Source organism: Panicum virgatum, chromosome 9K (genome assembly GCF_016808335.1).
Source record: "Panicum virgatum strain AP13 chromosome 9K, P.virgatum_v5, whole genome shotgun sequence".
Classification (NCBI taxonomy): domain Eukaryota; kingdom Viridiplantae; phylum Streptophyta; class Magnoliopsida; order Poales; family Poaceae; genus Panicum; species Panicum virgatum.
This window is the reverse complement of record NC_053144.1, coordinates 23612838-23628304: the sequence shown is the minus strand read 5'-3', so window position 1 is coordinate 23628304 and position 15467 is coordinate 23612838. Positions and strand designations below refer to the sequence as shown.

Sequence of the window (15467 nt, the reverse complement as noted above, 5' to 3'; positions counted from 1 at the left end):
CGGAATATAGTGCATTTACACATTCCTTTCGAGAATTCATTTTCCTTTTGATTGGGTTTTGTAACTTTGATCCCAACACCTAGAGTGACTTATTTTTTGGGACGGAAGGAGTAGATGGTCATGACAAATCATAAGGTCCCAAGTCTATATGAAAAATCAGATAATACTTGTGCACACCCGCTCGCATTGGCCATTGGCTGGATATGACCATATATAGGCAGGGGCGAATCCAGCAAACATACAAAGAAGAGGTTCATCTATTCTTCTTCCTTCCCTTCTTCTTCATTCCTTTTCCAAACAATGGAAGGGGGCTTGGGGTATCCATTGATCATCGGGAGGTGTGGAGGGGGGGATTGAGCCCCCTAGTCCCCCTTGGATCTGCTACTGCTGCCAGTGTTGTATTATTCCAGTTGCATCTCCTCTCTAGCTACTGTTGAACAGCGCTTTGCTTGGCGCTGGTGCTGAGTGGCATGGTGATCACTAGGAGGATCATCGTCAAGCGGCGGGGCGGGCGTGGCGCAGCTGCGTCTCCCGAGGACAAGGCAGCGTTCGCCGTCACCGCCATGCTCCTGGCCCACCTCGCCGGGGTGGTGGCGGATACCTGCCTCCACCTGGCGGGGATGCGGACGAAACCGAAGACCCCGGTGGCAACAGCTCTGATGACCATAGGCTTCTTGGTGCCGGCCGTTTGCGGCGTCACTCTGCATCTCTGGCTGCTGCTAGGTTGATGGCTCTCTGCGCGCGCATTTTCCTTCTGATTGGGTTTTGTAACTTTGATCCCAACACCTAGAGTGACTTATTTTTTGGGACGGAGGGAGTAGATGGTCATGACAAATCATAAGGTCCCGAGTCTATGTGAAAAATCAGATAATACTTGTGCACACCCGCTCGCATTGGTCATTGGCTGGATATGACCATATATAGGCAGGGACGAATCCAGCAAACATACAAAGAAGAGGTTCATCTATTCTTCTTCCTTCCCTTCTTCTTCATTCCTTTTCCAAAAAATGGAAGGGGGCTTGTGGTATCCATTGATCATCGGGAGGTGTGGAGGAGGGGGGGCTTGAGCCCCCTAGTCCCCCTTGGATCTGCTACTGCTGCCAGTGTTGTATTATTCCAGTTGCATCTCCTCTCTAGCTACTGTTGAACAGCGCTTTGCTTGGCGCTGGTGCTGAGTGGCATGGTGATCACTAGGAGGATCATCGTCAAGCGGCGGGGCGGGCGTGGCGCAGCTGCATCTCCCGAGGACAAGGCGGCATTCGCCATCACCGCCATGCTCCTGGCCCACCTCGCCGGGGTGGTGGCGGATACCTGCCTCCACCTGGCGGGGATGCGGATGAAACTAAAGACCCGGTGGCAACAGCTCTGTCGGTACACTCAGACAGGAGTACCCTCTCCTACAAGACAAGGACGAAGGCGCTTAGGAGCGGCAACCATGGACCACGGGTCCGGGCCCCTGCGGATAGGTCCCGAACCTCCGCGGGCCAGACCTGGGCCTCTACAAGTGGAAGCCGGACCTCCAGGAGGCCTGAGTCATCGAGCCAGCCAAGGGACCCGGACCCAGCACCCTATTTGGGTAGGAGTCCGGAGCCCTCGCAAGCCCCTGTGGGCGCGGCCGCCGACCCCAGGGTCCGGTGCCGCCACGTGTCCCACAGGGCCGACCTCCGGACCTCCGCTCCCCGCTTGGGCAGAGGTCCGAAACCGCCACGTGCCCCTGTGGGCGCGGCTGCCGACCCCCGGGTCCGGTGCCGCCACGTGTCCCACAGGCACGAGTCTTCCATTTTTTGGGACGGAGGGAGTAGATGGTCATGACAAATCATAAGATCCCGAGTCTATGTGAAAAATCAGATAATACTTGTGCACACCCGCTCGCATTGGTCATTGGCTGGATATGACCATATATAGGCAGAGACGAATCTAGCAAACATACAAAGAAGAGGTTCATCTCTTCTTTTTCCTTCCCTTCTTCTTCATTCTTTTTCCAAAAAATGGAAGGGGGCTTGTGGTGTCCATTGATCATCGGGAGGTGTGGAGGGGGGGCTTGAGCCTGAAAGAGCATCTAGGCCCCTAGTGGGTTTTGGTGTATTGATTGACAACACGATTAAAGAACTAACTTGTTGGCATGAGATTGTGAGCAGGTATTTCATTTGTGGAATGATATAGCTCATGTATTGCAAGAAAATGTATATGTTTCATTGGCAATCATTATATGTGACAAGCTAGAATGAGAAAGAAAAATGGAAGAGCAAGGTATTCATGTTTGATATGAACGGCTCTAATATATTGTTGAAGTTTTGTTAGTTAATATGGGACTCAAAGTGGCAAGCAAAGTTGTAAAAGAAAATTGAGAGCAAGGTACTCATGATTGACATGAAGGCTCCAATATCAATTAAAGGCTTGTTCGATTTTTGATGGAATTCATATGACAAGTAAAGGTTATGAGAATGAGACATAATATGTTGTTGCATAGTCTCAAATTAGAAAGACTTGTCATATGAGATGAATAATTATTGTCAAGGGAAGCAAGCAAGAGAAAAGTGAATGAGACATGAGTTGATGTGCATATGTTGTCTCAAATTGGAAAGCTTGCATATGAAAGTTAAATAGTGAATTTATTTTGGTAAAGAAGATTTCATGCATGACACAAATCAATATGAAGTTCAATATAAACGGCTAGGATGAAGGTAGAGAGGACCGAAAGGCGTGTTTCAAGAGGCTACGCGAGCGTTGGCTTGGGGGGAGCAAGGAAACCGATACGGGTCAAAAATACCGGAGATCCTAGAGTCATGGAGAGCTCTATGTTGAAGAGTGTCATTATTTGGTAAATGGATGTGACTTGTGAATCAAAGATGGATTTCATTCTTATAAGAAGGATGATTCAAAGTCACTAACTCAAGTAGGCATGCTCACTGAACTTGGAGATGTTGATGCCCTCATGGTCTTGATCAAAGAAAAGTCGGCATGATTATATTATGAAGAAGCTCAAGTAATTGTGGAAATTGTATATTTCTTTTATGTACTTGAGTATAGGTATGCCGTACTATTAAGAGGGATGCAACATCAGTAGGTTAGACAATACCAAAAGTGCTCAAACCAGTCCCTAAAGAGTTTAGCCTAAGGAGTGAGAGCTAACTGCAGAAAACAGTGAAGGACCGGTCTGACCGGTCCAAGGGGGACCGGTCTGAGCAGGGTGAGCCTCCAACGGCTAGTTTTCAAAACCGACCGGTCTGACCGGTCTGGGGGACCGGTCTGACCGGTCTAACACTGATAGGGCAACGGCTAGTTTTGTGAGAAGGGGTATTTATACCACTTGACTTCACCCATTCGTGGGTGCTGATGCCATTACATTCCAGAGCCATCTCTGAGCCGTGAGAGCACTTGAGAAGTCCTCCCCAACCTCTCTTTGTGAGATTTGAGTGATTAGAGTTGAATCCTTTGAGTTGGGTTGAGTGAAACTTTTGCTAAGAGAGCATTTGAGCAGTGAGAGCATAAGCCCTAGCTTGAGCACTTGTGGTTGCATCGCCAACTTGATTAAAGCATTTGTTACTCTTGGAGGAGAAGCCTCCTAGACGGCTAGGCGTCGCCGGCTCGCTCCCAAGCTTGTGGTGAGCAGCGGTAAGTTTGTTGCAGCAGCAAAGGTGTGCCACAAGGGCACATGGTCAAATAGTGAAAAGGAGGAGATAGCTTGACCTTGTGGTCGCGATAAGCTTCCTCAACGGAGACTAGGATTCACACGTGGTGAACGTGGTGAATCCGAACTTCGGTGAAACAAATCTCTGTGTCTCCTTGCATTATCTTTATTTAGTTTGCCTCACACTTTGTACTCTAGCTTTATTTGTGCTTCCGCTTCGATCTACTTGGTTTTGTTGTTTCTGTGAGTGCAGGGTTAAGAAATACATTTGTAAGCACCTAAAGAAGCACCACACCAAGTTGCATTTGTGCTAGAGCTCATAAAAGGGGAGGATTAACACTTTTGTGCAGGTTCTGCGTAGTACCGGTCTGCTCAACCGGTCTGACCGGTCCGAGTGTTTGAATTCTGTTTCTAAGCCTAGTACCGGTTTGACCGGTCTGCCATAGCGGTCTGACCGGTTGGTTGCTGACAATTGTGTTAAGCGCTTTAATCTACAGGATTAACTTTAAATGCCTATTCACCCCCCCTCTAGGTGACATCACGCGATTAAGGTCCTTTCAGAGCCCCCTAGTCCCCCTTGGATATGCCATCTCTAGCTACTGTTGAACAGCGCTTTGCTTGGCGCTGCTGCTAAGTGGCATGGTGATCACCAGGCGGATCATCGTCAAGCAGCAGCGCGGGCGTGGCGCAGCTGCGTCTCCTGAGGACAAGGCGGCGCTCGCCATCACCGCCATTCTTCTCGCCCACCTCGCCGGGGTGGTGGCGGATACCTGCCTCCACCTGGAGGGGATGCGGACGAAACCGAAGACCCCAGCGGAAACAGCTCTGACGACCATAGGCTTCTTGGTGTCAGTCGTTTGCGGCATTGCTCTGCACCTCTGGCTGCTGCCAGGTTGATGGTTCTCTGCGCGCAGCGCTGGTAATATAATGACCTGCATTAGCGTCTCTAGGGAGGACTGGGGTGCCAAAACCCCATTGAGCAGGTGAGCGACGAGGGCAAGTCGGTCCAGTCCTTCATGTTCCCGTGAAATCTATAGGCAGCGGCGCGAAGCGAGACTGGAGTTTGAGGGGAAATTTCGTGGGCCGGGTGCTAGTAGAGCCAGAGTTGTAGCCGCCACTGCCTCAAGATAGGGGAGGGGAGATGGTGAAGGAGCGGAAGCGGGAGAAGCAGGTGGCCATGGTGCGTGCCGGACTAGTATTGTTCCATTTTTCGTGGTGTAACTAATCGTCTGCCTTGAACATGTGTAGAGCTCCCAACTTCCCTGCCACCAGGACGCTGACCCTAGTGGGTGAGGTACCCCTCTTCTCACATTATTGTAGCATGGCCCATCGAGTTATATAAGGTGGAGCTGAATCTTCTCTCGGAGGCCGTCTTGACTCTCTAGACACACACTCACATACTCGAATTAGCTCGCTTGTAAACATCCTGTTGTAAGCATCCAGCTGTCGAACTCAAGAACATAAAGCACACCACTCCCATACTTGATGTAGGAGTATTGTTGTTGACGTTTTCGAGCATCATGTATTTAAGGGTGATAAAATAATTTATGAGGAAAGGGGGAATATGCAAATTACTATCAATATTACTATTTTCAGTGGGCTTGAAATTTCTTGAATGGATTAGGGTCGTACAATCCGTTGCCGACTTTATTGTTAAATAAAAGAACGAGGAGCCCGAGATCCAGTGAGGTTAATGTTGAATATCTAGCCATTTTGCAACATGATTTAATCCATAAAAATGATACGACAGATACTAATATGAACATAAGCATCTCAACATAAGCATAAGCATTCTCTAATGTGCCACTGAACAAAGCAACAAGCACCATAGTAATGATTGAATGCTTAAACAGAGAAGATATTGGTTTATACCCTTGGATGGACCCAGTACCGGTGCCCGCGGTATGAGCTCCACCAGAACCACTTTCAGCGTCGGCGCCAACGCCAGCAGTAGCATTTCTCCTTGTCTACGCCATGGCAGCGACGGTTGGGGGAGTGGCGTTTGTCAGCAGAGAGCGGATGGAGCAGTCGTGGTGTTTGTCGACACAGAGCGGATGGAGCAGTCGCGCCTGAAGGGGCCCTCCGCAAAAACTTGATTGCCACACTGACGGACGGAAGGAGTTCCGAAGGCCTGCTCGCCGGAGTCCTCTGTACTTCTTGTTAGGAGGGGATGAACCTGGACAGGTAGTTGGGAGTTGGCGACTAGGGTTTCCTGTTACTACTGGCAGCTAGAGTTTGGCTATTGGGCTGAGCACCAAAACTTGACCCATCCAGGAAGGCCACGGCCCGGCCGGCCAAGCCAAGCTCACGTCGCGGCTCGCCGCGGCGGCGCGCGTGTGTGGATTCCTATGTCTCCTTTCAACTTTTCTTATGTGACTATTTAAGTTGATTACCTCATTAGTGATAACACCATGCGGTACTAATCTCTTTTCCACTTAGCAACTATTGTGGACCTTTGAAGTTCTTTGATTAAATTGGACTAATAGTGGGCGAAGCCCAATTAGTCCAACAGTTAATGCCGTAACATTTACACCTTGTTTGCTCTAATAACATGTTAGTTTGATCCAGCTCTGACATTTCCTGCACTCTCAAATGTAGGCCTTGTTTAGTTCGGTTGGGTAAAGTTTTTAAAATAAAATCTTTTCACATTTGAAGTATTAAATATAGACTAATCACATAACTAATTACAAAGCTCGTTTATAAACTACGAGACGAATTTAATAAGACCAATTAATTCATTGTTAGCACATATTTACTGTAGCAATTAATCATATAATTACAGACCAATTTAGATTCGTCTCGCAATTTACAGGCAATCTGTGAAATCGATTTTTTTCGTCTACATTTAATATGCTATGCATATGTTCAACAGATTTACTCGGCGTCAGCCGATTGAAATCTGGTTATCCATCAATCGACGGTGCAGCATGTGCTAGTTTCATTTGGGGGGCCGCAACATTAATTATCGGGTCCAGTTTTTGTGTTAAGTGAGACCCGTTTGGTTTAACGGACCCATTAATCCACCAGGGGGGATAACTGTGTCTGTGTGGTCATCTTTTTTCCCCACTCCTCTCGGCTTCTCCCCAGACCCCCCACGCCACTTGAGCATGTGAGAGAAGCTGAGCAGGCGTCCATGGCTTATGGGCGACGCCATCGCTGATTCCAGTGTCCAGATCGACGGTCCACCGGAGCCACCCATCGGCGACACCAACTAGAGCGAGGGAGGAGGCGGCAGAGCTTTTGGCTGTAAGTTTTTTGTGACCTGCGAGGTGCACCCTCTGCGATTTTGTTAGGGTTTCCCCCTAGACCCCCCCCCTTTGCTTGTGTAGCTTTTTTTATTTTGTACACCATTTCATGTCATGTCTGTGGAAGGGATGTGGAGGAGCACGAATCGCTGAGTAACGAACTGGCAGAAGTTGCGGGGTGTCGCTGACCAGGGGGCCGTGATTTGAGTGTGTGTCTGTACTCCATTTCATGGATGGAGGGGAGGGATTTGGAGGAGCACAAGGAACGCTGTGGGATGGATTTGGGATCCCTGAACTTTTTGGAATGTATTTTCATGTTTCTATTTTCGGGATTGGGTGATGGACTCCATGGGAAGGGATTATGGCTGCGCGCACTGGGCAAGTGCCGATCTGAGCCTGCGTGGGCGAGAGCTCAGGGCGAGTAGGCTGCCGCAGGTCACACGAGGTTGGAGGTGATTGGAGCCAGCACTAGCCACGCAGGATGAAGGAGCAGCAAGCTGAGGATGGAGACCGCAGCATGCTACGAAGGGGATGTTGTTTTATGTGCGTGTGTGAGGGATTGGGCTGGGATTTTTTTTGCTTTTTCTGGTTGCGAGACTAGGTTTTGGCTTAGGTTTATGGTCTACTGTGTGTGCTGATCTACTGTCTAGGTGCAAGGTTTTTTAGTTCATTTTTTTGCTCCTCGTTGCAAAAATCAGTTGCTTTCTACTGTGGAAAAAATTACCTTTTTTACCATGTTTTGGTTGTTGAAATGGAATTTTTAGGCCACACACCTGAATTGGATTGGTGGTTTTGTTGGCTTTAGCTGGGGGATGGTAGTCTTTGTTTTTGCAACGTTTAAGCATGTTTTATATCTTGTACTAGATTGATCAGAGAAATAATCATGAACCAATTTTGTTAGTTTAATAGTTTCTTATTAATCTATATTAATTATTAGAAGTACTCCCTTGTTTATTAGCAAGTTTGACTAATTGAAATTTACATGGGAAGTCTGACACCATCCTTTTTGTTAGTGAAAAGTAGTAGTAAGCCAGTAGAAGCGTTGTCTGTTTCTCAATTTTGTTCTTGTCTTGTCTGTTCTTTTTTTTCACAGAATTATAGCTGTGAAATGCTGCAGCATACTAATTGTACACTGAAGACCTATAAGCTAAGGTTCTATTAGAAACAAACTTAAAATAATGGTAGTAATGCTAAGTGCCAATGTAGAGTTAAGCAAAACCTGGTAGCTCGTTGTTGTCTGCTGTCCATTGTAAGTAACCTGTAAATCACATTGGCTTCAACATGCATGGTTAGACTGTTACAACTTACAACACAATATCATTATATGCTAGTGTTATCTAACTTATAATTCAATATACGTTTTTATTCTTTAAGTTTCATTAATGTCCAAAGAGTTTTTTTCATTTCTGTTTTTTCTAGTGTAATCTAGTTCAAACATGCTTAATTGTAAACTGAGTTTAAATTAAAATTCAAAAATAATTTGTATCAAAATTATACCAAGAATCTTGTAATTAAAATTTTAATTTCGTTATAATTTTCTATTTAAATTAAATATATGCTTAATGATTTATCTTTTTACTGTTATACATGCTAACTGTATGACTCTTTCGTTTTGATAGGGGGAAAGTTCTTCTTTTGCTTCTTTTTCAGCTTTGAAAGCAGCATATCCGAGACAGTAGTATTTTGATTTGCTTTACAATGGTGATGTAAGACTTTTTTGTAGAACTGTTTATGTTCCTTTTCTCTTTTTTTTTGTACAGGTAAACCATGATAGAATAAGTTTTTTATTTGTGCACTATGACCCTAGCGTTGCTGGTGTATGAGCATAGCAGGAACTAGCATGATCATCCTAGAGTTAATATGTTTGTTTTAAGGGGTGTTGAACCATTGATTCTTGAAAATAATATCTTTGTATTTGATTTGATTGCTAAGACGCTTTTGTATATGATTTGTTTTCCAGAATTTCAGTTAGTACATTTCCCACCCAAGCATTACCATTTTTCATTGTATATGATTAAAAAATTAAAAATTATAGTCTCACAAAGTTGATATTATATGGCTCCAGATTGCTATAATTTGGTAAACTCTCTCTCTCTGTGTGTGTGTTTGTGAGTAGTGCTATTTTTTTCTAGATCACTGAACTCTCCCTCCCTCCCTAGTTTTGTGTATGTGTCTTTATGGATCACCTAGACCGTAAACATAAATTTCACACAGTTAGGTGCATAGAATTAGTCAGTTAGAAGAACTAAATTTATACTACTCCAGGATGAGTCATATTATGTTCTGACATTCAAGCAAATTATTTTTTCATATAATGTGTGTTGTAGCAAAAAAAATTTATGACTATGCATGCATTTTGCGTCATAATGGTTGAATCATAGTATGTTGATGTATGTGTCCCAAACTGATATAGACCGGTGTATGTTGTACTACCTTATTTTTGCTGCTTGTTTTGCCACATGAGTCAACCTGCACGTGGTAATTTTCATGATGATGTCCAAGATGACCATGAGTATTAGACTCATATGTAGAGATACTGATGATGAAAATTATGAGCAATACACACAGTCATAGTTCTGGTTTTGGCCATTTGAGTTCACTCGAAGATATCTTTTTTTAGATTAAAAAATGCTCTCTCTTTCATGATATCGGATTTTTGGTTCCTTGTTCTATATTGTAATTTCTTTATCTTTTCTCTCTTTCTCTCCTGCATTAGGTGTGCACTTCATTGAGGCACTTCATTTCCAAAGCATCTGGTCCAAGTTTTTGAACTGGCCAGCAACAACTACCACCAACGCTCCCACATATTTCTGTTTAGAAGGGGGGACATGATCAAAGATATGTCCAAGTTTGATTGCGTAAAAGGACACACATATGGAAAATGCAATGTATGTTATTTTTCCATCCTTTTTTCTTAATTTTCCTTGTATTTTTGTTTTAGTTACAATGTTATTTTCTCTTCAGTTTATATATTAGTACAGAGTTGGTGTTATTTTCTCTTCAGTTTATAGATTCGTACAAAGATGATGTTATTTTCTGTTTAGTTTATAGATTCGTACAGAGATGGTGTCTTAGTTTAATATTATTTGTGCAGGTATTACCTTTCAAGTCAACTTGTTGTTACAAACAAACTAGGGGTAGAACACTATCTCCAACTTGTGTTATTGATGGTGCCACTTTTCAAGAAGACACTCGTTGAAACTGTTCATGAGAATATGTCTTCTCAGGTATTTTTTTACATTTTTAGTTCTGCTACAGTTCTTATATTTTTTTCATATCACGGTTAAATTATGCTCACACATGAAGCTTTTTTTTTCACAGACGCTGAATGATGTCACTGAACTGGACACAAAGTATGCAACAGGGAATATTCAGCTCCACAAACTGCTCACAATATTATTATTGATGTCTTGCAGGTACAGATGTCAACCTCTCAACCCCACAGCCCGTGTCTTTCACCAATCCCTGCAACTGCATTTTTCTATGATTTAGTGATGTAGTCATACAAACTTCATGCAAAACAATTTTCAATCAGAGTTGTTTATTTTCTTCTTTTATTGTACCTTCATTACAATCAGATGCATACCTCACACCCAAATGGATAGCCACCCATTATAAGCTTGTTTGAGTTGTCCATAGAATTGCAGGACATCTCTGCTGCCATGCTCTCAGTATTTTTCAATGCCCTATCACTAGCCTGCATGCAAACAAAATTTTTCTTATTCAGCCAGCATCTAAACTTTAAGAATACATGCATAGCAATTCAGTTATTTTCTTTTTTTAATTTACACTGTGTCTTTTCAAAATTACACTGTTTTTTCAAGAGTACTGTCTACAAGTTTTTTTTTCAGATCTACAAGGTTATTACTCTACGATTCTGATTGGATATTTCTATCATTCCTATCTGATTGGATCTCTTTTTTTTGTTCTGTGTGTGATCTAGGAATGGATCTGCACATCAGAAACAAACAAAAAACCAGTGGATCATAGGGGAGAATAAGGTTTTTTACTTCCATCACAGTAGCCTGAGGGTTCATACTATAGTTTTGTGCCCAGATGTGCTCAATCCTTTGCCTTCTTTTGCTTTTGGGAAAGGGAACCTCCATGCCCACACGTGAGATCTGGAAGAGAGGGTTGGGGATGGGAGGAGGACGAACAGATCTGTTCTCTCTTTCTTTTTTTTTCCTCCTATTATGTTTCTTTTTTGGTAGGATAACGATCTGACTTGAGATTTATATATGGACAGTCAGTCATTGGGGAGCAAACATGCAAGCCCTTTTTTTTGGGTGGGCTTTCATGAAAATATTTCCCGCCACAAGTGTCTCCTTGTTTTCCTGTGTTTTATCATGTGTTTTTAGTTGGGCCTCTTCTTTTTTGAAGTTGTTGGGCCTAAAAACTCTTATATTTTTTTCATCTATCCAACAAACATAAGGCTGTAATTTTTATTTGTCTAGTATTAAATAAGTCCCACAGCCAACCGGCACAAAAGACAAGGCCCACAGCCGGCCGGCGCAAAAGACAAGGCCCACAGCCGACACAGAAGATAAGGCCCACAACTAACATGCACAAAAAACAAGGCCCACAGTATATGGACAACAAGTGATTGACAGATATCTAAATATCAATCATTTGACAAAGAGTCAGATCCTATGTTCAAACATTGATGTGATTGATATATAAAAATTTTGACGGGAACTAAACTAGAACACGTAGCTGGAGAATACGATCAGAGCACGTGCAACTTCAAATAGAACAACACCTGCAAATGAAGCCCGCCGCCGTCGCCAAAAACCTCCAGGGCAATGCCATGGACGCCGCCGTTAAAAGAGTGAACCCAACCAAGATAAAATAAAAAGGAATGCTCAGGGCTGCTCCGCAGAGCGCGCCACTATGCGCCCATGCCGCCGCATGGGCGCATGGCAGGAAGAGACACGCGTCCAAGTGGCATCCAAATGCTCCTAGATGCGTGTGCGCACGTCGCCATGGGCCCATGGCCCATCGAGGAAGGTGGAAGGGGTTCCAACGTGACGGTGGCAGAGTCGAGACAGAGATCCCCCAAGCCGGAGACCGGCCCATCAGCATCCCTCGACGTCGACGGCGTCGCCGCGCCGCCGCTTGGCCACTCGGTCGAGGACCGCCTCCACCGCGATGTCGAACGCGTCCTTGAAGTCGACGCGCGCCGACCTCGGGTCCGCGTACACCACCCTCGGGATGAGCCGGATCACCTCCTCGCGCATCGCCCTCACCGTCTCCGGCGGGATCCTGGCGAGCGTCTCCTCGATGCTCACGTTCCGGGCCGTCACGTCGGTGTGCATGATGAGCACCGACCACCTCTCTGGCTCCTCGGGGAGGTGCGCCGTGTACTGCGTGTACGCCGAGTCCGGGTGGAAGAACACGGGGATGCACCCGGCCACGACGGCGTCGAACGTGGAACGGCGCGTCGCCGTGTCCCCGCGCGGCTGCAGGCAGAAGCTGGAGCTCTCGAACAGGCGCATCACGGCGCCCGGCGACGCCTCGCACTCGGACCCCTTGGCGCACCGGAACATCCCGCACCGGCTCGACGCGCCGCACTGCTGGAAGATCTCGGCGCGCACGGTCCCGTTGCTCCCGGGCCGGGCCGCGCCGGCGAACGAGAAGAGCCACCGGCGCTCCGCCGCGCGCGCCTTCGCCTGCCAGGCGCGCACGTCGGCGGCCGTCTCCGGGTGGAAGTTGGTCGGGTAAGGCACCGCGACGGTGGCGGACCGGTGCCACGGGTCGACCTCCAGGACGAGCGCCGTCATGTTCCGGACGGCCGGGAGGCGGAGCAGCTTGGTGCCCCAGTCCCTGTCGTCGTCGGTCTTGCGCAGGAAGTCCCAGGCGGTCCGGCCGGCCGCCAGGAAGTGGTCGCGGCCGCCCGCGGCGCGCCACTCGGGGCGGCACGCGAGCCACGCGACGAGGTCGGCCGCGAGCGCGTCCCGCGTGGCGGTGCCGTTCCAGAGGTGCCGGCCGCCGTCGAGGCTGGCGTAGGCCGGCACGAAGACGGCGGCGGCGCGGGCGGGGTCGGCCGTGAGGCACGCGTAGCGCCGCATCCGGCAGCGGAGGATGACGTCGAGCATGAACTGGTCGGTGGCGAACCAGCCGCGGCCCGGGAAGGCGCCGCCCTCGGCGCCCAGCGGCCGGCCCATGCCGCAGTTGGGCATGTAGGGGCACATGTCCATCCACGGCCGGAGCGCGCGGCAGCCGCGGACGATGTCGTCGTTGAAGCGCGGCGGCAGGTCGTGCACGTAGATGTACCGCCCCGCGCAGGGGTCCGCCGCCGCGGTCTGGTTCGGCTGCGCCGGCGGCGGCTGTTCGTGGGGCGAGTGCCGGCGGACGGTGACGCTGGGCAGCAGGGGAAGGGAGAAGGGAGACGGCTGGAACAGAACGGACGCCACGGCCCAGAAAGTGGTGGCGAGGGCGACGAGGTAGCATGCCCGCGACGGCCAGAGCACGCCGCCGCGGCCGCCATCAGACTTGTCGGCGGCGTCTTTCTGGAAGCTTGACCCGACGGTGGTGGTGGGCTTCATTGGTTTGCAAGTGTGGACTGGATCAGTGGAGAGTGGAGCTAGTACCGTGACCGTTGTCTTGTCTGCATTCTGCAACCGATCTGCCGAGCCCAGCTGTCAAGCCAACTCCTCGCGTCGATCGATCTGCACGCGGATCTCAAGAATCTGGATGTACTAGGGGTGTGCTAGTTATTGCGGAATCTCCTGTACCGGGCTGCGTTGGTCGTGGTGATTCTGATTAATAAACGAGAAATACCAACGGATCGCTGCAAGGCCGTAGTACTCGCAAGTCGATCAGATGGAGATCGAGATCTGTCGGTGTCCCGTTTCGTGCCAGGAAAGAAATCGGAGAAATGATTAATCGAAAAAAAAATGGGGGTCAAAGATCTCCTAAAAAGAGAGAAGAAAAAGGAAACGCGAGCTCGCATCGTTTTCAAGGACCTGCTACCCTGCTATTGCTGGTCCAGAAAAGGAGGAGCCGATCCAGCGGACCGGGACCAGTGCTCACGCGTCAGGGCAGCAGTCGGTGTGACCGGGTTGTGGGGAGGGCCGGCCGGCCGCATGAAAGCCGGCACCGGATGCGTGCATCACTGCCTGTTTCGCGGTGACCGATCTGGACTTCCCGGACGGCACTGGCGCCGTGGCACGCGCGCGAGTTACACGAGAGGCGACGGCAAGCGAAGGGAGAAATTAACAGGGGAGGGCGCTATGGAGATTTTTTATTTTTTGATAGATACCGAGATTAAAAGCGTGTTTGGCTTACTGAAGTGTACTAGTCATCATATGTTTAAATTCCGTACATGCTTCTGCTTGGCCGTTCAGGATCGCCATTCGATGTGTTCACCAAACTTTTCCATAGCAAAGCAGGACAGAACTTACCGAGATAAAAAAGCTGCACGGAATTTCGAGTGGCCAATTTTTGAGGAAGCCTTGTCCTGGCGGCACGCAAGCTTTAGGTCTCTGGAACCTTTTCTTCTTCGTTGTGGCATCATTCCTATCCAGCTGGTAGGTCGCTTAACAATTATTTTGTAATCGCCTACTATTGAACTCTCGGCCTGTCATGAATTACGGTTCATGATCTCGTCGTTGTATTCTCTTTATGCTTCTTTTCTTAATGAAATACGTGCTCAGACACATTTGCTAAAAAAAATCGACTAGCCAAAGTTTTAGTTTGGTCACCCGGCGGGTCTGGCATTCCCTTGGTTTTGCACGAAGCACAGCTAAAATTTGTTGCCATGGCATTGGCATGAGCCGCAGATATATGTCTCGGCACACTGCCAAGGGACAGGCAAACATTTGTTGTGAGGAGACCTTGTATAGTATGCAATAAAATATGGAGTGCTTGTTTTGATTTGCACCTGCCGATGGCCAACGTTACGCATAGAGGTTTAGCCGGGGCAGGTAGAAAGTCTAGCGACCCAACGGCCCGTTAAAGCCCACCAGACATTAGTTTACGGCCCACACAGCGGCACACGCGCACGACTCAGGCAAGCAGCAATCCTGCCGCCTCTAATCAAGTTCCAGAGGTCTCGTTCTTGCTCGAAGCCTCTCGTCCCCCTGCTGCACGCGACTTCGAGGCGATTCTCGCTCCTACCGCCGTCCGCCGGATTCGCCGGCTCTCCTCGCCGTCACTGGCCTCTATGGCGCCGTTCGGCTTGGAGAGTCGCGGATCCGGTGGGAGGTGTATATATCCCCTTCTATTAGAGTACTTCTAGATAGGTTAGGGTTAGTGTCTTCCTTTGCTCCAGCCGCCGGTGGCGCTATCATTGTTCTAGTCGCTGTCGTCTTCTCTGTGCTCGATGCTGGCGACTTAGGAGCTAAGGTGAGTGGAAATAATCTTGTACCCCTGCTTGCTATCATCTCCGGCCACCATCGGTCTGGCGTCTGTGCATCTTCCTGTTGTGCTGTGGGCGGGCCGTGCACTTGTCCGTTTGCTCCCTGTGCGTAGCCTGTGGTGCTTGGCAGGGGTTCTTTTGTCCCTCCTCTATCTTCACCGGCGAAGCTCGTCTTCTTGGCGTCGATCTTGTGAGGTTTGTGTACCAACACGAGGTGAAATCGGGTTGGTTA

At 48.1% G+C, this 15467-nt stretch overlaps 2 protein-coding genes across 5 annotated transcripts; one reads left to right on the top strand and one right to left on the bottom strand.

The window, feature by feature from the left end:
• Positions 1-6781: 6781 nt before the first annotated feature.
• On the top strand, positions 6782-11212 carry LOC120650864. Of its 4 annotated transcripts, XM_039928155.1 has the most exons (5): positions 6782-6877; positions 9593-9764; positions 9971-10103; positions 10198-10292; positions 10820-11212. In XM_039928155.1, the coding sequence occupies exons 2-5, from the start codon at positions 9751-9753 to the stop codon at positions 10992-10994; spliced, it is 417 nt and encodes a 138-aa protein (XP_039784089.1). In that variant the 5' UTR covers positions 6782-6877; positions 9593-9750; the 3' UTR covers positions 10995-11212. The 4 variants fall into 4 exon arrangements, 3 of the variants coding, with proteins under 3 accessions (XP_039784089.1, XP_039784090.1, XP_039784087.1); XM_039928156.1 differs by lacking the exon at positions 6782-6877 and having other exon boundaries at positions 9398-9764; positions 9971-10013; XM_039928153.1 differs by lacking the exon at positions 6782-6877 and having other exon boundaries at positions 9398-9764.
• A 251-nt stretch (positions 11213-11463) lies between these two features.
• Positions 11464-13500, bottom strand: LOC120650863 (xyloglucan galactosyltransferase KATAMARI1 homolog). The gene has a single exon (XM_039928152.1). It carries the CDS (start codon positions 13419-13421, stop codon positions 11952-11954), a length of 1470 nt encoding a protein of 489 aa, XP_039784086.1. The 5' UTR covers positions 13422-13500; the 3' UTR covers positions 11464-11951.
• Positions 13501-15467: the final 1967 nt, after the last annotated feature.

Coding starts and splice junctions, on each gene's coding strand:
- LOC120650864 (XM_039928155.1), top strand. Junction 10,104..10,197: donor ATGAGAATATGTCTTCTCAG/GTATTTTTTTAC, acceptor TTTTTTTCACAG/ACGCTGAATGATGTCACTGA. Junction 10,293..10,819: donor TTATTATTGATGTCTTGCAG/GTACAGATGTCA, acceptor TGTGTGATCTAG/GAATGGATCTGCACATCAGA.
- LOC120650863 (XM_039928152.1), bottom strand. CDS start 13,421: ATGAAGCCCACCACCACCGTCGGGTCAAGCTTCCAGAAAGACGCCGCC.